At 40.5% G+C, this 27626-nt stretch overlaps 1 protein-coding gene across 2 annotated transcripts in view; it reads left to right on the top strand.

Annotated features, from left to right (window-relative positions):
* FRAS1 (Fraser extracellular matrix complex subunit 1) overlaps positions 1 to 27626 on the top strand; it is a 414631-nt gene that overhangs the window by 154870 nt on the left and 232135 nt on the right. For both annotated transcript variants that reach the window (XM_034671646.1, XM_002912484.4), the window contains exons 3-7: positions 2253 to 2360; positions 9188 to 9280; positions 16842 to 17001; positions 19866 to 19999; positions 27102 to 27185. In XM_034671646.1, the coding sequence (XP_034527537.1) occupies positions 2253 to 2360; positions 9188 to 9280; positions 16842 to 17001; positions 19866 to 19999; positions 27102 to 27185 (579 nt within the window). The remainder of the gene's footprint in view (positions 1 to 2252; positions 2361 to 9187; positions 9281 to 16841; positions 17002 to 19865; positions 20000 to 27101; positions 27186 to 27626) is intronic.

The following is a 27626-nucleotide window of genomic DNA, read 5'->3' as shown; positions in this document are numbered from 1 at the left end:
ATGTTTAGGAGATGCTTGCTAAATGACTGTGACATCTTAGAAGGCATTTGGATTAAAAATAAATTACACTTAATCCGCCCTTAGTGAGTTCCAGGCACTGTTCAGATCTCTTTAAATACATCATCTCATTTGCTCCTTTCAACAATCCTATGAGTTAAGTACTTTATCATCCCTACTTCTCAGGTGAGAAACCCAGGGCACAGACACCTTAACTTGATGACAGACTCACCATTTGGAGTGGTGACACTGGGATTCAAGCCCAGGCAGCCGGGCTCCTGAGCCTGACTGTTCAGGTCTCTTAGAGCTTTGTGATCTTGAGCAAATTGCTCAATCTCCCACGTCTTGTTACCTCATCTGTAAAATGGGAACAGTCATAACAATAGTGCCAGCTCCATAGAGCTGTCACGCGTGTAAGCGCCTTGCAGAGATTTGATGTACAGTTACTTCCCTCTCTGCCGGGCCCAGCCCTCTAGAATGATGGCAGAGGTCAGGAAAGCACACAGGCCACCCTCCTCTAGTACCACAAATGCCTCCTCTATCAGTGCGTCCTGCTCCAAGAGTCACGCTTAAGTCAGCCTAAGATAATCATCAATAAATGGTAGCTGCTGGCTTTGTGAAGTTGTCCCTTTTATTTAATCTGTATCCTGAAACTGATATTGTGCTCTTGAAATCAGCGGGGAACATATTTTACCTCATGCTTGGGAATGAAATTTGGTTTTCTTCTCCTACTTGTCATCGCTCCTTTGCTGAAGAGGAGACTGTAGTTGGCACACTATTGCCAATTTCAGAGGAATGTGCTACAGCAATAAAAGAAGAAAGAAACAGAAATTCAGAGGTATTCCAAATCAGGCCCTAGTACTCATTTGCTTTGACTCAGAGTTTTTGTGAATTAGCCGCTGGGAATGTAATCTCACCTTCGATATGTTTTGTGTTTCTTAAGCGACTTTGGGTCTGAAGCACGTTCCCTAAGAGGTTCTACTTTTAACATTTCTCAGTCTGAAAGGATGACTTCATCTGTGCTTGGGAAGGTTGTGCACATCCATGGAAGTCTGTACTTGTGTTGGTATGTCAGACATAGTCCTCCAGAGAAACAGAACCAAAAGGAGACATATGGGTATCTTTATATATGTGTGTATATATAAGAAGAGGTTTATTTTAAGGGATTGGCTCATGCAGTTGTGGGGACTGGCAAGTCCAAAATCTGTAGGGCAGGCCAGCAGGCTGGAAATTTAGGCAAGAGTTAAAGTTGTACTTGCGAGTCTGAAATTTTGATATTTGTAGGGCAGGCTGGTAGCCTGGAAACTTAGGCAAAATTTCCATGTAATAGTCTTGAGGCTAAATCCCTTCCTCTTCAAGAAACCTTAATTTTTGCTTTACAAACCTTCAGCTGATTGGATGAGGCCCATCATGTCATCCAGGGTAATCTCCTTTACTTGAATCAACTGCTTGTAAATGATAATTACATCTACAGACTATCTTCACAGCAGTGTTTGGCCAAACAGCCAGGCACCACAGTCTAGCCAAGTTGACATGTAACATTAACTGTCACACTTGGTTTCTGTTTTTTTGTGGGGAAGTTCCAGTTCATCGCAGTTCAAGTCAAAGGCCCTCATGTTCATGATCTGTAATAACGTGTGAGAGTCTGATGGACGGTGCTCGTATGCATGCTTCATTTGTACCCCAATATGATTAGCATATAGCTGCGCATATCACAGCCACTCAGTAATTTGGTTGATCTGCCCTAAATACACTGAACTACTTACTCAAGTCCTTGTTTCTATGAGCATTACACTAGACAGTAGGCAAGAGCTGGAAAGTGACATCTAAGGTGCTGGTATTAGCTAACTAGTGGCAAATGCTGCTTTCAGGATGTTGATTACTGCTAGTGCAAGTGTCCTTTTCCTTTAAACATGCTCCAGTGGTTTCTGTTAGTTAACAGAAAGGGAAACTTCAAGTTAGGGAGCAGCTTGTCCTCCTGAGGTTTCAGGCCAATCGATGGTTTTTACTCTGGATATTGACAGCTCTCTGCTGCATGCCCTTGTTTTTGGCTACGTGGGCTGACTGTGGTGAAATGGATTATACAGCTTTTATTGCCTCTCGGGGCTTAATCAGTGCCCAGCAAGCACTGTGTGTGCCTGTGACTTTCCTTTGCCTTTTAATTGTTCGGACTGTGGGGCTGTTGATGGTGCTGCTTCTCTGGGCTCCTACCTTGACTGATCAGTTTTTTACTCAGAGCTTATGCTTCCTTGCAGGATGCTACAACTTGGAAGCCTGATTCATGCCAGAACTGCCGTTGCCATGGCAACATCATTATCTGCAAACCTGCTGTTTGTAGAAACCCTCAGTGTGCCTTTGAGAAGGTATGGCATCCTAATTATATCCTAAATGTATTGGTAAAGTCAGAGCAGGTTAGGATTTTTGCATCTTTTCAGTCATCGGGTTCTGACATTTATCCCATTCTCTAATTGGAAGCCTTATGAAATGCAGGAGAGAACTTTTACATATGACATTTAACAATATCTCAATTTCTGTTTATTGAGAATTTACTCTGGACCAGGCGCTCAGTTAAAGGTTTACAAATGTTATCCCACTTGGGGTAGGTATCTTTCTCCCCACTTTACAGATAAGGAAATGAAGCCTGGAGATTTCAAGCAACGTAACCATGATTATGCAGTTAATAAACTGCTGTCCAGAGGTTTCCCCAGGGCAGACAGATGCTAAAGCGACTGATAGGCACCGTTGAATGGAATGAAAGTCAGCGTTGACTTCTTGAAGATAATTTTCTAAAACCGTTATTTGTTCTGCCGCTAACTGTATTAATGTGTTGCTGTCAAGCTCCCTCGGAACATGGAGAGGCCTGGACTCCAGAAATCTCCTGGTCGACCAAGTATATGAGGGATATTTCCTCTTTCCCCTTTGTTAAAAATTTTCAGTTTTTTTCTGACTACACATCTAATTCTGTGAGAATATTTTTTCCAGTTGCTGACTCTTTTCTTTTTAAAGTGAATCTATTAAAAAAAACAGCTTAAGCTTCAAATTTGAACATTCGAAACTTTCTGGAGAAGACTAAATTATTTTCTTTAAAAAGCATTCTATCAATTTCACAAGCACAGTTTAGTTTTCTAGTTTTCTTCCTCCTCCCACAATAACCTTGAGACTTTATGCCATCTAGTGCTAACGAGTTCCTGTTTGTTTTTAACACTGGCATGAAGAAGGTTCTGTATACCTTTCAGTGTAGCCCTCAATTTCTTCACGGGTATATTTCTGAGAAGCTGGGTGTACATCCAATGTTGGTAAATTTAATAATATTTTGTTGTATATTGTGGGGCTTTCTATTTTATGGAGGAAGTACTCCTAAAAGATCTCTACTTAGCTTGCTGAGTAGTTCATGTAAGAATCTGAGTTGCTCATATAAGGACCGTGAAGACATACCCTCTTCCGCTTCATGAGTAACTGTGGTTTCATGTAAGAAGAAGGAGCCTCGCATTAAATGTTAGAAAGATATTGATTAGGGCACCTGGGTGGCACAGCGGTTAAGCGCCTGCCTTCGGCTCCGGGCATGATCCTGGCGTTATGGGATCGAGCCCCACATCGGGCTCCTCTGCTGGGAGCCTGCTTCTTCCTCGCCCACTCCCCCTGTTTGTGTTCACTCTTGCTGGCTGTCTCTCTCTCTGTCAAATAAATAAAAATAAAATCTTTAAAAAAAAAAAAAAAGACAGATATCGATTGTATTGCTGAAAACTAAATGTGTTCTACACCAGGGGTCAGCAGACTAGATCTGGCCTGCCACTTGTTTTTGTATGACCTATGAACAAAGAATAGTTTTTATGTTTTTAAAGGGTTAGGAAAAGACAAACAGAACAGTATTTCATGATATAAAAATTATATGAAATTAAATTTTACTGTTCATAAATAAAGTTTTATTGAAACACGGGCATACTCATTTGTTTATGTGTTGTCTGTGGCTGCTTTTACACTACAAGAACAAAGTTGTGTAATTGTGATAAAGACCAAATGTGGCCCCCAAAAGCTAAAATAGTTATTATCTGGTTCTTTACAGAAAGTAAGTTTCTCGCCCTGGTTCTATACCAAACATGACATTGTCCCTTCCTCATTTGTTTTTCCAATTTTTCCCTTCTCAGTAACTGGCAACTCCTTTTTCCCAGTTGCTCAGGCCAGAACACTTAGCATCATCCTTGACTCCCGACGCTCTCCCACATCCCACATCCAGGGCTTTAGCAACCACCCAGCTCTTCCTTCCTAAAACCATAGGTCCCAAATGCAATTTCCCTGCTTTTAAGTCTGGTCCCACCTATTATCATCTTTTGTCTGTATTGTGACTATAGCCTTTTAACTTGTTTTACTGTTTCTGTACTTGTCTTTTTCATTATAATCTTGATATCACCAGTTGGGGTGATCCTCTTAAAATTTAAGTCAGATCATGTTGGTTCTTTCCTTAAACCCCTCCAATGGCTTCCAATGGCTTCTCACTCAGAATAAGTGCTCACAATGTCCTGTTAAAGTACTATTATATCCCTGTAATTAATCTACTGTTCTTTCCCTTGCTCACTCTGCTTCAGACACCAGGTTTGCCTGGTGTACCTTGGAGATGCCAGGCACACTTCTGCCATTATGACCTTTGCACGCTGCTTTTCCCACTGAAATTGTTTTTTCTTCAGATACAGATAATATACGTGGCTTGATCCTTTACTTCCTTTAAATCTTACCCAAACACCATTCTATTTAAAATTGTAAATCCCTACCCCACCACACATTACCTATCCCTCCTCCATGCTTTATTTTTCTTCTTGACACTAACTAATATCAGATATACTATATATTTATGTGAGTATTATTAGCATATAGTTAGTAGCATAAACCTTTAGAATTAATGAGCTCATCTAAAGAGCTTTTGTGAAGAAAGAGTACAAGATCAAGGATGCAATTTGGGGAACACAGTCAACTACAAGGAGGTGAACATACGAGAGGGAGCTTAGGAAAATTGAAGAGACATGAAAAGAGAGGTAAGAGGCTAGAAGAGAGAGGTATTATGGTAGCCAGGAGAGTAGAGAATTTCCAGAAGGAGTTTGTATCAACAGTGTTGATCATAGGCCTACCTGAAGTTGGTGTCAGCAGAGTGGTGGGAGAGGAATCTGTACTCTAGAGGTTTGAGGAATGAATGGAAAGTGGGGATAGGAGGCTGAGTAAAGGCTACTCTTCAGGGACCTTTGCTGAGAATGGGAGAGAAATGGAGCATTAGGCAGACATCAGTACATCTGTGAAGTTTCTTTGAACGTCCTATCCCCGACCATTGAATCCTCCTATGGATTGCCACGGTGCTTTGTGCTTACCCTTATTATAGCCCTTGACCAGGCTGCAAGTGCCTATTTATTTGTCTGCTTCCTCCTCGAGACTCTTAGCTTCTTGAGAGCAAAAATCTTGTCTTCTTCACTGTTGCAGCCTATCAAACAGCACAGTGTATGATGCTTAGTCAGTACTTGCAGAATGACCAAACAAGAGAAGGGAGAGCGTTTTGTTTTCGATATTAGCATAAAAGAGACATGATCATGCTAGGAGGAAAAGGAGGATGACCTAGAAGATAGAGAGAAGCTGAAGGAAGATATGGGAGATAGAGTAGGGAGGACAGACAGAGACAGAATGAATGAATTAGAAGAAGTGGTTTTTAGGGAAGAGAGTGTGTGGGTTCCAGAGCTTGGGGTGAGGAGGACAATCTCTTTCTCTAAAAGTGGAAGAAAAAGCCATGGATAGGTACAGAAATAGATAAAGTTGTAAGTAAGAAAAGTGATAGGAAAGAAAAAAAAAGTAAGAAAGGGATACTGAAGTAGTTCATATTTAATGATATCTAATCTTATTTTGTGAAGAGTTGAGGTTCGGTTGGGAACTGGAAGAGTGGATGTTTGGAGCTGTCACTGAGGGGAAAAAGGGACTGACCAAGGTTGAGGTAAAGCATTCGTGAGTGGTGTTAAGGGCCCATGGGAGCAGGAGATCAGGAACCCGTGAGGGTACCAAGCTGCATGATGGAATGATTTTCTAAGCAATGTTTACTAGCCATGTATAAGGAAACATAAGACAAATTGTGGAATAGATCCAGGATTGGGATTTTGCCATATTAATGGAGAGAAAGAATAGATATACAAGAAGTGTTGGGCATTAAGCCTAACATGAATAGGAAAATGAGGCCAGCTGACTGAATGACTTCAAGGGATAAAAGTATTCAAGGAGCTTTCTGAAAGACGTGATATGAGGGGGAGTGAGGTTGAGAGAGACCTAAAGGCCAGAAGGTTCAGATTCAGGGAGTTGAGGATTTCTGGTATAGAGTAATTTGGAGTGTAGGTAGGTCTCAAGGTTGACCATGACCATGGGGAGCTCAAGTTAACCGGAGAGGACGATTGTATAAATTGAAGTGGTTAAGAATGTACAAGGACGGAATATCATTTTCATGAACATTGAAGTTGTCCAGAATTATGTCTAGACATAGTGTAGAAAAGAAACTGAGATCCAGGGGCCAACTCTTTAGTGAGTGAGTATGAAGGAAGGATCAGCAAATTGGTGAATGATAGTAATAAGAATGACATAATCGAAGACCGTGAACCCTGAGAAGGTTTGTTGATTATTTAACCCAGTACTGTGAGGACCAGTCCTCTCTTCAGGATTTCTGGAGAATATATATGCATGGAGGACAATGTCATGTAAAGGAACACTGTCTTACATGGTGGGGTTTCGGCTGCAAACCTCAATGAAGCTAATAATAGTATTTGCCTAATTAAATTACACGTAATTCTCACAACTTAATTAGATAAATACTATTATTAGCTGCATAGGTGTAATATATATATACACATATATTCATATATATACACATATATACATATATACATATGCACATATATGTGTATATACATACATAAGCATACATATATGTGTATATATATACATACATATGTATATACATACATAAGCATGCATATGTGCTTAGAAGAGTACCTGGCTATTCTAAGTACACAGTTAAGTGTCAGCTATAATTACCAAATGATCATCATAATTATTTTTGGTTAGTTTTTCTAGATCCTGGGCAAGTATTCTTGCCCAGCAAACTTAGCAATCTTCTTTGTTATCTCTTGCCCATAAGGTTACTTCTCAGTGTTCCCCAATGCAATTCTAGGCTTATGTGTTCCAGGTAGCCCACAGCTCAGAAGTCTATGCAAGGTCACATGGTTAGAAAGCAAGAATTCCGTCTCTCCTTCTCTGAACTCCCATATGCAAAGTGCTTTGCTCTTGCTTTAGGCCCTATTACCTCTTTTATGTTCTACCACAAGTTCAATAGTTAGACTCAAGTTGGGGATGCTTCCACTGCCACTCACAAATAAAGAATATTATTTATGAAATGAGTTTTGAGGGCTGAATCTGAAAATCAGGTTTTATAGAAAACAAAACTAATTTGGGGGCTTAAAATATTCCTTGAAATCTTCCATTCTACCTGCCTTTCTCCCTTGCTCCCTGCTTCCGTGTTAGAATGTAAACAGCACTTGGGTGATCTCATTTTCTGTGTGAAATTCTTAATGCAAATGAGGCTAATGTGGTTTCTCCATTTTACTGTCTTAGTGAAAATCAGAGAAGCCTAGTTTCTTCTTGGGTTCAGAGGGCACTTTCCTGAAAAGTCATTAATGTTCCATAGTATGAACAATTTTAAAAACCCCCATTTTGTATGTTTTATTTTTCATCAAGCAAACAGGAAGAATTTGGTAATCACTGTTCCCAGGTAAAATTGTATTTATCTGTTTAGTGGATGAACAGTGGTAAAATCTTAGTCCCATTTCTCACCTACTCTTATGGATGTAGTTATATAAAATTAGAATTCTCTTGTAGGTACAATTTTTTTTTAAATGAAAGCAGCCCCAAATATCAAAGAAACATTAGTACACACATGCATAGGCACAAACACACACACACATTTTTTTTTTCATTCTACTGGATGAATTCTTCATAGACTTTTATTCTGTGGACAAGCCATGATTCCCTGGTTAATGCAGGCTCTCTTACAATTTTTGGTCAGGATCACTCATTGCCTATTCTGTCACATCTTTAAGACTTGTGGAAACTCTGAGATACCTAAGTGGAGAAGCAAGATGAGTCAGAGGATCACTGTGCCCGAAAGACAAACATACGCTCTTTGCTCCACAGTTTTTTTTTTTTTTAAAGATTTTATTTATTTATTTGACAGAGAGAGAGACAGCCAGTGAGAGAGGGAACACAAGCAGGGGGAGTGGGAGAGGAAGAAGCAGGCTCCCAGCGGAGGAGCCTGATGTGGGGCTCGATCCCAGGACTCTGGGATCATGCCCTGAGCCAAAGGCAGACGCTTAACGACTGAGCCACCCAGGCACCCCATTTTGTTCCACAGTTTTAATAACCCTTGTATAGACAGATTCTTCACAGTGGCAAATGGATGGCTGGTTAACAAATCCTGGGGTATCATGTGGTAGTCCATTCCCTTGATAGTATCATATCTTGATAGGAAACACTATTGGAATTACAGAAGGCCTGAAAAACAATGTAGATCTTTATTGGAGCCCAGGAATTCTACCCGGCTCCCCATAGTACACGTGATACCTCCACAACAATGCTGTTTCCTCTCCTAGCTTTGTCCTTCAGTCCCCTGCCCCATGTGCTTTGCTACTCTGTCTAGTAAAAGTGAACATCAGAACTTGAGCTCCCCACAGCTGGCTTCATCAGGCCTCCATAAGATAGCTAGAAGACCTGCCAGCTCTGTGGCCAACCCATCCCCCGCACCCCCTGACCCCAAGTCTTCTCTTTGCAGCAGAGGGAAACAACCCCTTCAGGGAGATACAGGTCTTCTCTTACTCTAACTTCTTCTCTTTTGTGGCACTCAGATGGAGCAATGCTAGTGAATAAAATTCCCCACTTCATTACATGTGAAAAGGTGTAGACAATTTTCAAGGAAATTACTTTCACAAGGGGGTTCATTTTAACTTTGAGAGAAGCTCTTCTTGACAGAGAGAATCCTTTCTGTCAGTTTATTTGGTTTATCCTGTTGTCACCTGTAGAAACTCATGAAATTTGGTGAATCTGAGATGACTTGGGGTCTCGTGAGCCATTGTGAGTGTGTTTGCTGCTGCCATTTTACACTGAGCTGTTTTTAAATGCTCAGGGAGAAGTGCTTCAAATAGCTGCCAACCAGTGCTGCCCCGAGTGTGTGTTGAGGACTCCCGGATCTTGCCATCATGAAAAGAAAATCTATGCGGTAAGTGTTTTCTGACCCATGGCTGATTCGATGTCTACATCATTGACAAGGGAAAGCTGAATGCTGAACTTGTGTTGGCAAGGGAGGTTTCCTTTTCTTTGTCTGGGCCATAGGAGGATCTGGAGCTCTTTTGACTTTCCACGGGCATTTGGGTTTTGAATACTTATTCCATAGGTCCTACATAAATATTTGTAGATTGAATTTGTGTCTGTATAAAGAGTAGTTTGACAATGTTGATGTTGAAGAAGTCGTGCTGCTGAATAATCAGGTACCACCTTGTGTGTGCCACATGCATGTTTTTCATTCGCTAGTTACAAACAACCTGAGTGAGTAGAGCAGATATTATTACTCCTGTATCAAAGATGAAAACATTGAATAGAAAAGAGCTTAAGGTACTCACCTGTTGTCATATTACTAATAAATGGTATAACCTGGCCTAGAACCCTGGTCTTCTTCCTCCAAATTCAGCGCTCTTTCGAAACATTAGGGTGCAGTTTCTACACTTAAACACTATTGACATTTTAGGCTTTGTTGTGGGGGCGATCCTATGCATGGTAAGATATTTAGCAGCATCGCTGACCTCTACCCACTAGATCCTGGTAGCATCCCTAAGTCCTGACAACCAGAAATGTCTGGGGGCATGGCCAAATTTTGCCTAAGAGGCAAAACACTCATTTACCCCCATTTAGAACCACAGTACTAGAAATCGATCCTAAAGTCCCTTGATTATACATTTTCATTCCAGATCCTTTAGGATTCATTTACAGACATTAAGTGCTGATTAGAAAGTACCATTGCAAGATTTATAACAGGAACTATGAAAATGGAATGGATCTAGTTCATCTTTGCTTACACCTTAATGTTACCCAGAGGCAGTTGGTGAAGTTGAATGTGGTGGAAAGAGGCTCTTCGCTTTAATCCTCATCTTCCACCTGATACAAAACTCTCCCCAGATTGGTGCCTCTGCCCATTCAGGTTAACAGGATTTGATATGCCCCCTCTAGGTTGCTATTCAATGTGTGTACCTAAAACTCAGTGAGCATAGTGTACTTTCCCTGTGGAACAAGATCACCTCCCTTGAGCCACTGTCTCCTAATTTCCTGAGGAAGCCACTCTTTCAGTTCTGCACAGTGTGTTGCTGAAAGACACCCAAGCAGGATCTATGTTGGGAATGTCTTCAGAGCACATATCACCCTTTGCTGCTCATTTTGGTCTGCTATGAAGAGTGGTGTAAACTTCACAGGCCGCCGAAGAGGATCCCTTGTGAAATGGAAAGTGCTGTAGAGCACATTGGTGACAGGAGTAATGCCACGTCATGAGGGTTTGTATAGGGATGTGGTTTAAAGTCAAAAGCACCAAGCTGAATCTCTCAGAGGAAGGAATACACAGGATCCAAAATGAGGTCAAGGGACAATCAGACATCTCAAGTAAGTGGGATACTTGGGACAATGAAAATCCAAGTTCAATAAATGTCTGCACTCTAATGACATTCATCGTTTGTTCTCTTGTGTTATATTTGTGCACATGTGCAATCTTCTTATCTTGGCTTAAGATGCTTGAGAACATTGACAGTATTTTCTGCATCTTTTTAGTGATCTTCCTTGCCTCCCACCTAACCAGGCACTTAGCACTGAACTTTTCCCAGAGTAGGTGCTCAGTAAACATCAATGACTGGAGGATTCACACAGTGAGCAAATCCTTTCTCCAACTTATCTATGTCTTCATTCAAATGGCATGTTGGCCGTTGACCAATGACCTATGTAGCTGGGTAGTTCTAGGACGACAGGTCTGCTGATGGATTGTTAACAAATGACATCTGCTTGGCCTCCAGCTTTTTCTGGAAGAGTTTGGAAAGCCCTCCTTTTTCCCACTTCCCCCCGCCCCATTCTGCTGTAATACATCACATGGAAAGCTCTAAACTGGGTAAGAACATATCCATGTGTCAGTTTCCCATATGCAACTTTCAAAATGCACTCCTCAGAAAATGTTATATTTCTGGTACTTGATGTAAGTGAGAAAAAGGCTGAATTTCAGAAACTGTATTTTGAAGGAAAAATTCTCTAGTGGTCTACTTCTTCAAATAGAGATAGAAGAATGATTTTTTTTTTAAGTCAAGACAAAAAAATCAGAGTTCTAATTTTAGTCTTAATAAAGTCAAAATGATCGTGTTTCTTGTCTTCCTGCCCTTCCTTCCTCTCTTACTTTTGTCACTTCCCCTAGATTCTTTCCAAAGCCTTCTTTATCTTACTTGTTTTCTTACATGGTTTAAATACTTTTCTGGGTTTGCTGTGAATCTCACCTTGTCTCTTATATCTTTAGGGTTTTCCCTGAATCTTGGAGGGTTTGTTTTTTGTTTTTTTGTGGGTTTTTTTGCCCCTTTAGGCTTGCTTGGGAAGCCATCCAGAGCACTTTCCCTCTGTCCCTGGACAGCAGTAATCTTGTCTTTAGCCTCTGGCTTGCATCCCATAGGGGAGGTCATGGAGACTCTCTCTCTGTAGCTACAAAATAGCCCAGTGTTAAGAACTTTAGAATGATGAACCAAGGTGAAACCTTTCCCCTAAGAGAGGGCTTTACAAGAGGCTTTAGCATAGGGTGAGTGTGGCGAGGACGAGGGGAATTAGTTGAAGTGGGACTGTCTCCGGAGAATAGGGTCAAAGCAAAGGAAAGTCAAGGATGAGTCCAGCACAGGGCAGCTTGAGGAGGCCACCCTTTAATGAATCAGCCTCGCCTCACTAGAGGACTGCCTTTGCTTGTGGAGTCGACAGCATCTTACACAACTGGCGTTCTAACAAGTCAAGACAAGTCCCGCCCGACATCTTCCCTGGAGTGAGGAAAACACTTGAGCCTTTTGGCTGACTCCAGGTTATTTGAGAGTCTTACACGGGCTTATTACAGCCAGCATTTGGGGGACTATTTCATCCATGACCTCCCCAAAGCTATCCCTTCAAATTAGTGTTTGGATCTCTGCCCAGCCTTGCCAACCATTCAGGGAGACAAGCCTGAAATATGCTTTCCTAAAAGAGTGCTGGAGTGCTTTTCCCTGTTCTTTGCCCTACAAATTAGCTTGTGAAAGGGAGGGAAAAGGACCATCAATCCCCTTTCTTTTCCTCTTTACTAATTTAATCCCATCACCAGATAATGTCAGGGCTGAGCAGATAGTGCTTGAAGATTCCCTGAAAAAGAAAGTGGCAAGTGGTAATGCCCTAGTGCCCACATCCGATTGAATAGAGGAGCTCAGAGGGAGAGGTCTGCTCGCTCTGCCTGTCTGCGAGGCTAAAAGGGGTACTCATTTATGTGTGTGAAGGAAGAAATGAATATTGAATTCCACAGCCTTGTTCTCTTCAAAGTAGAGGATGTTATTATAATATGCACTGAACATTCCCAGATAGTTAGTATTCTGGACCTATAACTTCATAACAGGAACAAATTATATGAAGAAAAATTATTTTATTGTTCCATCAGCAAGCCAGGCAAATACTTTATGACCTTATCTTTCCTTTGGACTTATGTCAACAGCCGGGCCGACTTATTAGTTGGCTATGCAGAAGAATATATTTAAGATGTTGTCTGCAGGATACGCTTTTGTCCCCTGTCAAAATCTCATAATTTCTGAAGGTATTAATGAGGTTAAGATGACACAGCTAAAACCAGGTCTGGGAGCATTACTTAGTATATCTATTATTCCTTGACTTTACAAAGCTCTCTTTGCTGCTGCTAAGGCTTTTGTAAGTAGGTATAGAGAACACTAGGAAATTATATATATATATATTATATATTTGTTTATTACTATTATATTAAAATTATATATATATATACATATATATATATACATATCAGCATGAGCCAAGCCCTTACCCCTTGATCTCTAGTCTTCCTCTGCTGAGAGCAGCATCACTGGGGACTTACGTGACTTTTTCCCAAGAGAAAGGTGGGACCAATTTGTCTCCATCACTGTGCACTTTGGATCACCATCTGATCTTCTTCTGTGGTTTTGACATCAAGCATTGGAGACTCCCTACCAAGTGTTTGTTGTTATTCCCATAATTTTCGAGCTTATTGTGAAGGGAGAATCTCCTGCCTCATTTTACATCTATTGAGTTACATAATAGATTCACATCATTAGAGAGCTTGAAGGTGCCAAACAGATTAACCAACACAGCCCTCTCACTTTACAGATGAAAAAATTTTGGTGATTGACAGGTTGTTATTGTAATTAATTTTTGTCCTCTCTGTCTGAAAGGTGGTGTGACTGCAAATGTTTAAGAAACAACTGTTAGTGTTTCTTAGTAGCAACAGAACAAGCTCTTGTTTTAATGAAGTGAAATGTCGAGATGCTTAGAAGCAACCTCCTAACTTTTAATAAATAGAATAAAGAATTTCACTTCAAGTTGTTGCATATGCAGCTTTCACATTTTACTTAAGACATATAAATGATTCATTTGATATTTTAAACAGTAATTTGCTTTCTGATGACAAAAGTAACAATATGTTTATGGTGAAAATTAAAAAAATAAAGTGTACAAGCAGAAAAAACATAACTGGCAATTCCCAGACTATGAAAATCACGTTACTCTTTTCTCAGTTTTTTGGAGAGGGGGGAACAGTGGCGATGGATAGACAGGTAGAGATCTATGTTCTGACATAATTGTAATTACACTGTGTGTACAGTTTCTGTCTTTCTTTTTAATGTAACACATTGTGAATAGTTCCCTGGCATGCCCTTGGAGAACATGATTTCCTATCATCAGGTATTTGAGTAGCTTCTAATTTTCATGAAAATATTTCCAGTTTTGCTATATAGAACAATGAAATGGAATCCTTTGTATTTAAACCTTTTTTGTGTGTGTTATCATTGATCTTTTTCTTCAGATCACTTCTTAGAAGTAAAATTAGTAGGTCAAAGCTCTGAAGATTTTGAGTATTGAAGCTGTGACATCTGTGGTCATTAAAATTCAATTTTAAGTTGTCTGTGCCTAATGGGAAATCCAGTGGGAGTATCACAGGTAGTGCAGTCTCTTTTCAAGTATGCTTACCTTGGGTAGGCCCCACGCGGCTGAGTTTTCCAGGTGCTACTGTAGTGAGGGAAGGCTTTGTGCTGGAGAAAACCCCACCCCATTGCAGCTTCGCCAGCACTACTATGAATTTTAAAAACTTTCCCATATCTGATATTAAGAAGTATTATCCAATTTTACTTTTAATTAATATTTCTTTGCAATTAATAATGTTAACTATTCCATAAGTTTATTGTTATTTTTCTGTTGGGTTTTTTTTTCTTATTGCTTGTAGATGCTTTTATATAATAGAGTTTAGTTCTAATTAATATAATTTGTAATTTTTTTTTTAAGATTTTTATTTATTTATTCGACAGAGATAGAGACAGCCAGTGAGAGAGGGAACACAAGCAGGGGGAGTGGGAGAGGAAGAAGCAGGCTCATAGCAGAAGAGCCTGATGTGGGGCTCGATCCCACAACGCTGGAATCACACCCTGAGCCGAAGGCAGGCACTTAACCGCTGTGCCACCCAGGCACCCCTATAATTTGTAATTTTTATCGGTTTGTCATTTGCCTTTTAATTTTATTTATAATGTAATTGTGACAGACTTAAAATTTTAACTCATTAGAACCTATTAATTTTTCTCGTAGAGTTTCTTTCTTTGCTTTTATGCTTAGGCTTTTCAAAGTATAAAGGTCAATTGCTTCCTACCTTTTATTAGTCAATAGTTTCTTAGCAAGTTGTGAGCTTGCCCATGTATATGCTGTACTAAATTTGAAATTTTATATTATAGCAGAAGTAAAAATTGGTGGTGGAGAACTTGGCCTTGATATTATGTCCATTTCTACAGTCACAGTTGGCACAGAGGTGTGAAAAGGAAGAGTAAGGCCTTGAATTCAATGCAGTGGAAAAAGGAGAGAGGATTGGGCATCTTCTACATTCCACCCCCCCTTGCTTGGTCTTTAACAAACTACCTCATTTAATCTTTATAATAACCCAGTCAAGGGCATGTTGTCATAGCATTTCAGTTTTTCAGACCAGGAAGCCGAGATTTAGAAAGATGAAGTCACTCACGCACAGTTCCCAAGGCAGGGAGGGCCGAGCTGGGAGCCTCCAAGGAGACCCTAGGTTCATCTGACTCTGGGCATATTTGCATTATTGTTCTCCTGTGCTCCAGAAAGTCTGCCTAGAAGAAAGTAATCTTCGTGATAGTGAAGTAAGGACTCAGTTCCCAAATAATTGGATAACTGTGACTACCTATTCCTACCATTATTATAATAATAGTACAGGTTATTAGTAATTCCAAAATGCCAGACTTGGTGTGCTTGCAACAGGGCTGTAATTTGCAGAATAAAAGGGTACTGACTTGTTTAGGTAAGACAGAGTTCTTTTGTGTTTGAGAGAGATGAATAACTATTCTGGATGCTGGCTTGAGGAGAAGCAAGAGGACATTCATTTTCTATGCCTCTCAGTCGCACAGTTGTAATCCCCAGATAATAGTTAGGTGATTGAGCACCTGGAATGTGTGATGTTTTTAATAGAAATCTATATATGATTTGGGCTGAATCGGTTATCATCATATGCTACATTTAGTAGAGGCAAAGGATAGCAGTTTCCAGTATTTAAAAAAACATGTTATAGGAGGAAAATTTCATTCATGAAGCTTATTCCCCCCCTCCCCCACATCTTGTAAAAGGCCAACATTATTCCATTCTGCCACTAAGAACATAACATACTTTGACAACTACTTCCCTAAACTGTCTACATGTTTGAGGCTTTTTACATTCAGGGTTCACCCCCCCCCCCACTTACTCTGCATCACATTCGAGTGTGGCTCATTTGAATATTTTCCGTACTCAGTAAGTCATATAACTCAAAACATGGATCTCTTAGCTCACTGATACAGTGCTAGCTTTGGGAACGTTGGAGCCCAGCCTGAAATGGATCAGCGACATTCTGTGTGTGTAGATGGGCTCTGAATTGGCTCTGCAGTTTGTAGAACTGGCTGGCTATCATACTTTCCCCAGGACCAGATCATTGGAATAGGAGAGAGTAAGATGGGGGGGGAGGAAGGAGAGGAAAAGAGGAATATGGGAACTAATCAGGGTAAAAAGTAAAGGCAGAAAGAAGGAGAGAAAGAGAAAGAAAAGAAAAAAAGAGAGAGAGAGGGAGGGAGGAAGGAAGAGGACCAGGCTGAGAGCTATTGAAAACAAAATGACCATTATAAAGAATCCAGTAAATACATATATGTGTGTGTATATTTTACTTTAGGCTTTATAGAGTCTTTTAAATGATTGGGGTTGGGGTACTTTTTATTTTCTTTTTGTGTTTTTCTGAAATTTCCAAATATAAATCTTAGGGGTACTAAAAAGAAAAGAAAATTTAGTTTTTAATTGGTCTCTGACTTGGAACATTGTAAACCCTGGTCTTAACCAGGTTAAGCCGAGAGCCTTCTTCCATCTCTCCTGAGCACCGTCCTTGATTTGTGTTAGAGGTTTGTTTCTGTTTGGTCAAATGAAAGCTATAATCTGTCAATAACCTTCTTTTCTTTTTTCCCCCTAACCCGCAGCACGGGACAGAGTGGGCCTCTTCCCCGTGCAGTGTGTGCTCTTGTACTCATGGGGAAGTCCGATGCAGCCCCCAGCCATGCCCAGCGCTATTGTGTGGACAGCAGGAGCTGGAATTCATCCCTGAAGGAAGCTGCTGCCCAGTGTGTGTGGGCCCTGGGAGTGAGTATGAACTCACTTGTAGAAAGAGACCCTCTTTGCCTTTGAGGTTTACCTGCTGACATCCCAACTTTTCTCTTTCTTGCTCAGTGCGGTCCATTCCTTATGGGAACCAATTTGGAGCCTTGCACTTGGCAGAAGCCATGTTGAGGAGTGTGAGGTTGGAACACATCTTTAAGCTCTATTCCAAATTTGGGATTCTGCAAGTCTCTGATTTATTTATTTTGTGCTGGCCCGATGCATCCCTTTGCATTTGCAGCTCCCAAGAAGGAAAGGGAGGAGGGACAAGAGTTTTTGATGTGATTCCATAAGGCCAAGGTAGTTCCTCCTGCCTCTTGGCAGAGACAGAATGAACAAATCCCTTCTCCATGTAGCATCACTAGCACTAATTCTGCCAGCTGGTCTTTGAGATGGTATAACATCTTTCTCCAAGACACACAGAGCAGGAAGCAGGTCTTTCATTTGTCTCTGTGGCATGTTCACTGTGGAGATGATGCCTGCTTACAAACTGCGGCCCTGTTCAGCAAGTCAGGGGCACACTTCCAGGTCCTTCCTTGGAATCCATGCTTGGTCCAAGTACTCCTTTTATTACATTTTAGGGATATATGTCCTCTTCCATTTTTATAACTAAGTAGTGAGTACTTCACAATAAACATGAAATTGTCATTGCTGCATTACATCCTCTCCTGGCATATAATGACTAAAATTATTCTTTTATTTAATAACACCTGGAAGCTATACTCTATTTTTGCCTTTTCCTTTTATTTATTTATTTTTTATTTATTTATTTTTTTCTTTAAAGATTTTATTTATTTGACAGAGAGGCAGCCAGGGAGAGAGGGAACACAGCAGGGGAGAGGGAGAGGAAGAAGCAGGCTCCTAGCCTAGGAGCCCTATGTGGGACTCGATCCCATAACGCTGGGATCACGCCCTGAGCCGAAGGCAGACGCTTAAGGACTGCGCTACCCAGGCGCCCCCCCCCTTTTTTTTAAATGGGGGGGGAGGGGCAGAGGGTGGAGCCCGTCCCGGACACCGGGCCGGATCTCACAACCCTGACATCAGGACCTGAGCCTAAATCAAGAGTTGGATGCTTAATCAACTGAGCCACCCAGGAGCCCCTGCCTTTTCCTTTAAAAAGACCCTGGTTTCTTTCTGATCCCCAGTTATTCCATTCCTGGCATTCCTTTACTCTGGAGAATGATTATGAGGATTAAAAATTATCCATAGGAAACAATGAAAGTACAGTGCTTGCCTCACGCCTTTCAGATGTCACCCACCAGAAGGGGACTGACAGCTGCTTTGGTCCAAAGAACCCTTCAAGTAAAAATATTTGAACAACAGAGTTTGGGTGTGGTGAGTAGGCTGGCCGAGATTGTGGGATCCTTTCTTGTGCTTTAAGAGTCTTTCTTCTTGGCCTCCATGGGACATACTGGAAGCATTTTGCCTGGAGAGGTTGGAGGATCAGCCAGGGCCAACTTTATAGTTTGCTAGGTGCAAAATGAAAATGCAGGGCGCCTTGATTGAAAGGTAGTGGGTGGGGGGCAACTTCTTTTCTTCTGTGGTTTTTCTGTCATGTTTTTAATTTGCTATTTAATGTCCTACTCCTTCAGGCATGGGAATACTTGCCAGGTGTTTGGAGATCCCACAGGCACCCTGGACCCCATCCTGCTACTTGGTGCTTAGGGTGCATGCACTCTCCTAGCACCCACATCCAAGTCTCCGCTGTGGGTGGAGAGTGGCAGTGTTCACACTAATGTGAAATGTTGGGGTCTGGGAGTGAATAGTCAAGAAAGAATTATTGAGACATCTTCAGTGCAAAAAAAGTGGTTTTATTAAAGTACAGGGAAGGACCCTTAGGCAGAAATCTGCATTGGAATTGTGAGGAGCGACTGATTATACCCTTTCAAGTTGGGAGGGGGTTGAGGATAGCATAAGTCTGTAAGGAATATGGAAGCAAGGTTTCTAGGACCTTGAAGGGTTAGCTGCTGTTAGGACAAGTTCATTTATTACTGTCTAGGAATACTTCAGTGATGAGACCCTTCAGATGTGTATCAGTTGGCTATATGCTTGGAGGATGATTGCTAACATATATCTTGGGCAGTAAAGATAAAGTTTCCAAAGGGTTTTTTTATATGTTAAAGAAGGCTTACAGAATCCTGGAAGTTTGGGCTCCTGTCAAACTAAGGTTGCCTTTTGCCTCTAGCAAAGTATTAACATTGAGGCAAAGTATTAACATTGAGGCAGTTAAGTTCCCTAAGGAAAGTCACCCTGCCTATCTTCAGTACTTGTCAATGGGCTGCAGAAGAAATTTATTTTTTTTTCCTACACTTCTTTTGCCTTTGTTCTCCATATCAGCTGGGTATGGGTTTGGGAGCAAGTGGCTAAGAACCCATCTCAGGAAGGCAGGGAAGCAGTGGGATGTGGGGACCATGCATGAGCTGAGACTCTGCAGGACATGTCATGTTGTCTAACCAGACTCCACTTAGAAAACTCAGAGAGAAAGTTCTTAAGAGCTCCATACAATGGGGCACCTGCGTGGCTGAGTCAGGTAAGCGTCCAACTCTTGATTTCAACTCAGGTCATGATCTCAGGGTTGTGAGATCGAGCCCCTCTTCGGGCTCTGCACTGGGCGTGGGACCTGCTTGGGATTATCTCTCTCTCTCTGCCCTTCCCCATCTCTCTCTCTCTATCTCCCCACCTCCTTTAAAACACAAACAAGCAAAAAAAGAACTCCATATGGACACTGCAGAGTTTTAATCCCCAAACACAGGGCCCTGTGTGACTGCACTGGCCACACACCCATGCAATCAGCCCTGAGATCAGGACATGCAGTCCCCCAAGTGATCCTTGTTTTTTTGACCTTCCAGAACCTTGTTCCTTCGAAGGCCGTGTATTTCAGGATGGGGAAGACTGGCCTTTGAGTCGGTGTGCCAAATGTGTGTGTAGAGATGGGGTCGCCCAGTGCTTCACAGCTCAGTGTCAACCTCTGTTTTGTAACCAGGTAAGGAAGACAGCCTCCAAAGGGATCTTCACTGTTCAGGAACTTGGAGCGTTTCCTGAGGTTGTCAATGCAGGCCTCCAAAATACTAGGAACAATAAGCAAAGGCTGTTTTGTTTTCCTTATACTTTTGGAGACCACCTTTGACACATTTCTTTTACCCTGAGAAGCTACAGATAGGTCTAATTACTGGCGATTTAAGCTAATTGCTTTGTCAAGAAAGTAAGCCTTGAGGGTATTTGCAAAGAAGCTACCAGCTGCAGTTGCAGATGTAAAAATGCAGATGTTAAACATCTGGAGAAGTCCGTAATCTGATCAGGTATTGTTTCTCAATGCATAGGTGTAGTCTTGCTTTTTTAAGACCTATGTGTGTCTTTGAACATGATATCCAGATGTACACTTTTTAATTCTTATAAGATAACAATTCAAATTATTCAGATTTTCTCTGGGGAGCTTTAAAAAATAGTGCATTTTGTTCTTCATTTAAAGTCCATCAGATTTTCAGAATATTGGACTCTTCACACAAATTTAGAAGAGAAAATCAATGGCAAATAAATGTGGTATACATGGTATTTTATATTTTTTTATTCTTCCAGAGGTTTCTATGGATGTTCCTTGGCAGTTGGCAGATAACCGCGGGAGGAGTTTGCCTCCAGCCGAAAAATAGCTTATTTTTTATCTAAGGAGAAGCTGGAAGCCAACATTCAGTTGATACAGAGCAGTACTTTGTGTCAAATAAAACAAAATCAATAACATGGCATATTGTGACAATTGGGCAATATTTTCAAAGGCAGACAAAAGGCAATTAGACAAGAAATGCTAAATGCCAAATAAAGGGAAAATGTATCTAATTGAAAGAGTAGATCGTATTACCCACACTACCACAACTACTGCACTCATGTCACATCTCCCAATTCATCACCAAGTCTTCTCCCAGCGCTGAGATTACAAATGAGCCTCTCGGTAGAGCTGCACAGCATCTCACATTCAGAGGACGCTGTAGTGCTGGGGCATTTTGATTTAGCACTTTCCAGGATTCAGTCCCCTTGTGTAGGAAGGGTAATTAAGCAGTTTACCATGATTGCAATAGAGGAAAGTGAGAGGAGGCATGGAGGAAACACCACTTTGTGAGCCTTCTACTTTAAATCTTTGAAACCTTAACGGACTTCATGTTAGGGGGGTAGATACTGGATAATGGAAAGTACTAGTTACCATTTTTGAAAACATTATATATGGCGGGTCCCCTGCGTGGCTCATTCGGTGGAGCGTGGGACTCTTGATTTCGGCTCAGATCATGATCTCAGGGTCCTGGCATTCAACCCCATGTCAGGCTCCGTGCTCAGCAGGGAGTCTGCTTGAGATTATCTCCTTCTACCTCTGCCAATACCTCCCACCTCCGCACATGCATGGTCTCTCTCTCAAATAAATATTTTTTAAAAAATTTAAAAAAAACATTAAATATAAACTCTAGCTTCAAACATTGCACTCACATATAGTTTGCATTGATATACATAATTAACTTAAAAAGATGAAATTTGGTACCACACTTCAGAGCTAGTTGATATGCAAGCATTCTGAAGACCTGAAAATTGATTTTAATCACCTTTTCATCTTTAAGTTTATATTTTTGCCATGACATATTTTAAAAAAATCAACTCAGATTATTTAGAAATATTTTTCTTGATTTAATATCATTATTAAATATTGGATGTTCTGATGATATAAAGGAGTGTTAAAAAGTTTAGGCTTTTAATGGAAATACCATCACCACTGTCTACCATCTATCATCATCTCTGTCCTCACCACCACCACATTTTTGGCATTTATTATGTGCCAAGTATTAATTTTCAGAGCTCCGTAATTCTCATCACAACCCTATTAAGAACTATTATTATTATCCCCTCTTGCCAGTACCTAAAACTGAGGTACAGAGAGCTTGAGTGACTTGGTTAAGATACCACAGTTAGGGGGCGCCTGGGTGGCTCAGTCATTAAGCGACTGCCTTCAGGGCGTGATCCCGGCATTACGGGATCGAGCCCCACATCAGGCTTCTCTGCTGGGAGCCTCCTTCTTCCTCTCCCACTCCCCCTGCTTGTGTTCCCTCTCTCACTGGCTGTCTCTATCTCTGACAAATAAATAAATAAAAATCTTAAAAAAAACGAAAAAGATACCACAGTTGGGAAGTGTCAGTGCTTCTCACCTAGGCAGTTGGCATCACAACCTCAACAGATCAAACCTGACTCATATTTTTAACCATTATGCTAGATGCCCTTCCAAAACGTTGAGTTACATAGCATTTTTGTATAATAACAATCACAAAAACAATAGTTACTAACAACATTAAACACAATTGCAAGTATCTTATATACATCAACTCATTAAATATTAAAAACAGACAAGTTCATCAGAAGAAATGTATTTCCAGGTCTTGAGCTCTAGAAAAAAATAATTTTTAATATAAGAGGTTTTTTTTTTCTTTTTTTCTTGTTTTTTCTTTTAAATTTCTTTAAATTGTAAAAGGAATCTGTACTTATTAAGGAAAGTTTGGAAAAGGCAGAAAATGATCATCTATATTTCTTCCATTCAAAAACACCATAATAGATTTTTTTTTGGTAATTCATTCCAAATTTTTTGTAGGCAAATATGGATATATTTGGTTTTTTTCATAGTTATAATCACATTTTAGAAGTTGATGATGATCTCTGACTAAAGGAGAAATTTCTTATGTTCAAACAGGGTATTGTTCCCTTAAGGAGGGATGTAAATTCATACCAAAATTTCTTGCTACTTTTGTCTAGATGCCTTGTGAACAGAGCCCTAATCCACCCACATTTTTGTAGCCTCATTAAAATGGTCTGGTTAGTCTCATGAGAGTTGTTCCTGATGATATATTTTTTAAAGTATTTATTTATTTAGTCATTAGAGAGAGAGAGTGAGAGAGCACAGAGGGAGAGTGAGAGGAAGAAGCAGGCTTCCCACTGAGTGGAGAGCCCCATGTGGGATTGATCCCAGGACCCTGGGATCATGACCTGAGCCAAAGGCAGAACGCCTCACCGACTGAGCTACCCAGGCGCCCCAAATGTTCCTGATGATATTACCAGCAATTTTTTAAATACTATAATTTTCCCATTTCCCAAGTTGATGAATCTGAGTAGGTTGAACTTCATCTTTGGATGTTCTCTTCAAGAAAGATAGAAGATTGGATGTCTTCTTAGCCACCGAGTGTTTGAGAATTATTTTCTTCCCGTCCATATACCTTAGAGCTAATTGTAGAGCTCAAAAATTGGGGACAATCATAATTTTTTCACATCCCAACCCTGTGGGCTCCTTTCCACTGAATCCTGAAATTTAGTGCTGTGGAGAAGCCTGAGGTCTGTCTGCTTTCTATTCCATTTTGTTCAGCTAGTTTTACTCTATTGGATTCTCGCAGGATGTTTCTTTATCTTAATAAATGAAACATTTTTTCAGGATATTTCTAGGTGAGGTGTCTTTTTACCTTATTGCCTAGAATATGGTACAGCCCTTTTAGTCTGTATTCCAGTTTTTGAAATGCTTTCTTCAGTTATGGTTTTAATTTAATCATATCCCTTCCAATTATTCTCATTTCTCTAGGAACACTTATGATGATTCTTAGATTGCTCCCCTCTCTTTCCCTCTCATTATCAATCATGCTGTCTTATCATTTTTCACTTTGTGTCTTTCCTCTTCATATGGAGAGAGCTTCTCGAGTTTGTATTTACTACTTCTAGTATTGATTTTAATTTGACTATTTCACTTTAATTTTCTTTTAATTCTTCCTTATTTTTCTTCTCATTGGTTCATCTAGTTTTTTTATCCTAAAGCTTCTTCTTTCTTTATTGCTTCCTGCTTCTGTTTAATAAAGACTGCATTTCCATGCATCTTACTGAAGTTGCAAAATAGCTTTTAAATCTTTTCTTTTAGATCCTGTAGTATGTAGGTTTCAGAAGTCTGCTCTTTCTCTGAGCCTTTAGAACATTTTTGTTTTGCTTACTCTTCAGAGTTTTTTCCAAGTTCCTTTCCTTCTGTTTACTCATCCTTGATCAAGAGAAATCTGTTCACATCCACTGCTTGAAAGCTGCAAGGGTAAATGTTCTGCCCCTGGTTAACTCCCCTTCTTGGATCCATAGCCAGGAGCTAAGAAAGGTTCATGTCTCCTTGCCTGAGGGGCTCGTGGGTTTTCAGTCAGTGTAGCTCTATTGTACTGAGATTGGATCTTTTCCAACCTCCACTGCCCAACCCTCCTACATTTTGAGTGCATGAAACAAAAAACTATACTCCCCAGTTTGCACCGTTGCAAAGGCTCTCTCCTTCTCTCTCGGTGACCATGTGCTTTATCATTTGAGGCATCATCCTGTCCCCCAACTTTTTATCACTCCCTCTACCTCCTCCAACATACATACTTCCCACTGTTTTCTTTTTCTTTTTTACATTATGGTCTCTGATTAGACGTAGAAAGAAAGATATTGAGGAAGGCGAGGGCTGGCACCTGACTGCCTCTAACAGTAGTGGCCGCACACGGGAGGGTTGGATCTGGGTTGTGTTTGATATAGAAAGGCAGAGAGTTAGGCAGAATGATGGTTCTTATATCTATTTAGGTTTACACAGAAAAGAAAGGCCATCGAATGTCGAATGTCTTATGCTCAATGAGCCTTCCTCGTAGCAGTGGTAGGAGGTTGGCTGTTTTACTTTTTGGTGGTGAAATTTTCATCTCTCTGGATCTGCAGCGGTATCATAGCCAGAAAATATTTTATCAAGGGCTGTTAGCCATAATACACTGTAAAATTTTTATCATAAATATTTTTATTTAAGGAATATGAAAAACCATAATTAAATATATCCTTAGTGGTATCCCTACCCCAAATTGTAATAACATTAATTATATATATATATTTTTATTCAATTCCTGTGTTTACTGAGGGTGCCATATTAGACCTGGGGTTGGCAGACTTTTTCTGTAAAAGGCCAGATAGCAAGTATTTTCAAGTTTGTGTGCCATTCAGTTGAAATAACTACTCAAGTCTGCCATTGTAGCACAAAAACAGCCATAGATGATATGTAAGTGAGTGGATGTGGCTGTGTTCCAATAAAAGTTTATGGAAACAGGTGGTAGGCTGGATTTGGCCCATGGTCTATTGTTGACTGGCCCCTGAGTACACTATACAGTTGGAAGGGCAAATCTACATAGCCCAGAATAATAGGATTCAGATATATGACAGCAACAAAATACACTGTTAAAAAGTCTTTCCCATTTTTCTGACCCACTTTGCTGTTCATCTTCTTACTTGCACCTCCAGTCTTGCTTATGACGCACCAGCCTAGGTGAGTTCTTGCCTCTCAGTCAGGTAGTTCTCTTGTATCCTGGGATATTTTCTCTTTAAATGCTTTTCCTTCCTGCCCTTGTTGATCTGGATTGGTAAAAAAGGATTCTGTTTCCATCGGTAAAATACATAATTAGGTATTGCCAGTAAGAATCAGAAAACTTGATGTTCCTTATACCAACCTTGCTACAATTAATTCCTTCTTCTCCCATGTTCTTGAGTTGTCTCTGCTACTGTACTTCGGTCTGGTCCATGTCAGTTAAGGTAGACTGATACTAACTCTGTGCTGATTCCGGATTTGTGATCATTACATCTGTTTCCTGTTTTCCAAGCATTGTATAAGTTCATTTGTTTACTGCAATAAAATTACTGAATAGTATGACATCAAATATGCCTTTATTTTACTTTCTCACTGAAATTTCATTAAGCTGAAGAGTTCTGAGGTGGAGAAATGCTCAATGATTTCAGTGCATGTCCAATTTTCACATACTCTATTAAATATCAATGGCCATAATATTTTCCATATAGAAGAATAAAGAAATAAAATAACCTAAAACAAGAAAACAGTTGTCAGTTTAATCCCAGTGATTCAGTTGTATGAAATAAATCTCTATTAGATAGTAATGCATTAATGTAACTGTATATCGTTGGGGTAAAGAACTACTGAGGTATGACCGGAACTGTCCACAAAAAAATTAAATCTCTTTGACCCCCTCCCCTACCCAAGTACTTTGGCTGCCTTTCTCTTATATAATGAGTTCCAAAGCAACCACGGTAATAAAATCTCATTTTCTGTTTCTTGTAAGAGAAAGTGAAGGTAATCATTCAGGAGGTATCTTTTGTGTAAGATAAACCACTTCTTAGTCCTTAAAATTTGTCTTATTTTAACCCTCCTTCCTCTGCCTTTAATTTGGCTGCCTCTTGCCATTCAAAAGGTTGTAGTGGTAAGTCAAGTGAGAAGCTGACTCTTTGGCATTAATGAGGGGACTGTTGCTGTGAAAGTTCTCGGGGCAGCGGGGGCAGCGGAGGCAGCGGACATAAATGGTCTGATATTGTGGGAGTGGTAGAGGGGAGAAGTAGGGAGAGGGTGTGGGGGGTTCTTTGGACGTTTAGTCTCTGTTGCCCACTTTGCTCTCATTCCCAAATATCTAGGAATACGATTTTTTTTCATGTTGAGGAGCTCCCTAATACATAAAGATGTGGATTCACGTAAAGATGCAAAAGAATAGTGAAGAAGCTTATCAAGAGAGAGATGCCTCCATTTTGAGTTTAGTAGTAACTCAGCAGGAGTTTAAGTGCTCTTAAATGTTGGTATCCTTGGTGCTCTTGAAGTCTCTTTCCAACCATTTGTCATTACCAGGTCAGCCTGTGTGACCTTGTGCAAGTCACATAACCTCTCTGGTCTTTACTGTTATTGTTTGTAAAGCAAGGATAAGAACATCTACTTCACAGGGTCATGTAAAGCCTTAAAATAGTGCCTGGCAAACACTGAGTACTATTCTTACTGTTATTGTTTTTATTGATGCCTTTGTTCTTAGGAGAGGATAGGACTTGAGGAATGTGCAAACCTCTTAAGAGTCACAATGACTTTGGAAGTGCTAATTCTTATCAAAGCACCAGGTGACTAGTAAATACTAAAGGAGGGGAAATTGCTGTTTATGGATGCTTGAGGCACATGACTGAGTTGGCTATGAATGAAATTTTCCTACTGTTGTGGATTTTACTAATGTCTCCTTTTGATGGATTGTTCCTTTTTTGGATGTAAGGATGAAGCTATAGTCCGAGTTCCTGAAAAATGTTGCCCACAGTGCTCTTCCCGATCCTGCTCTGCATCTGGCCAAGTGTACGAGGTAACCTTTGCTGTACCCCCTGTAGGTGTTTTGACATACGTTCTCACACATATGTCCTCCGCCCTTCCAACCACCAGACCTCCCCACCCTCTTGTCTGAGTCTTTGCCAAGATTAGTAACTCGGTACATAAACAGGTTTTTTCTTCTCTTTGTGGAAAGTCTTTATGAAAAATTAAATTGAAGAGGATTAGAAATATAAAGGAATGTGCTGGCAGGCAGCACCTGGTTCACGAACCTTACTGTTTACACATCTTGAAGGAAGGAAAGACTATCATTGGTTACTATCAGTTTACACTTAGGCTGGAGGCCCTGGGAATGTCTCTCTGCTTTGGTTGGATTGTATGTACTGAAATCCAGAGACAGCTTCCCCCTGCCTTACATTGGCTGGGGTCGGGGGCGGGGGGAGAGATACGGGGGGTGGGGAGAGAGGGAAAGGAGGGG

This window comes from Ailuropoda melanoleuca, chromosome 11 (assembly GCF_002007445.2).
Source record: "Ailuropoda melanoleuca isolate Jingjing chromosome 11, ASM200744v2, whole genome shotgun sequence".
NCBI lineage: Eukaryota > Metazoa > Chordata > Mammalia > Carnivora > Ursidae > Ailuropoda > Ailuropoda melanoleuca.
This window is presented reverse-complemented; position numbering and strand designations above follow the sequence as displayed.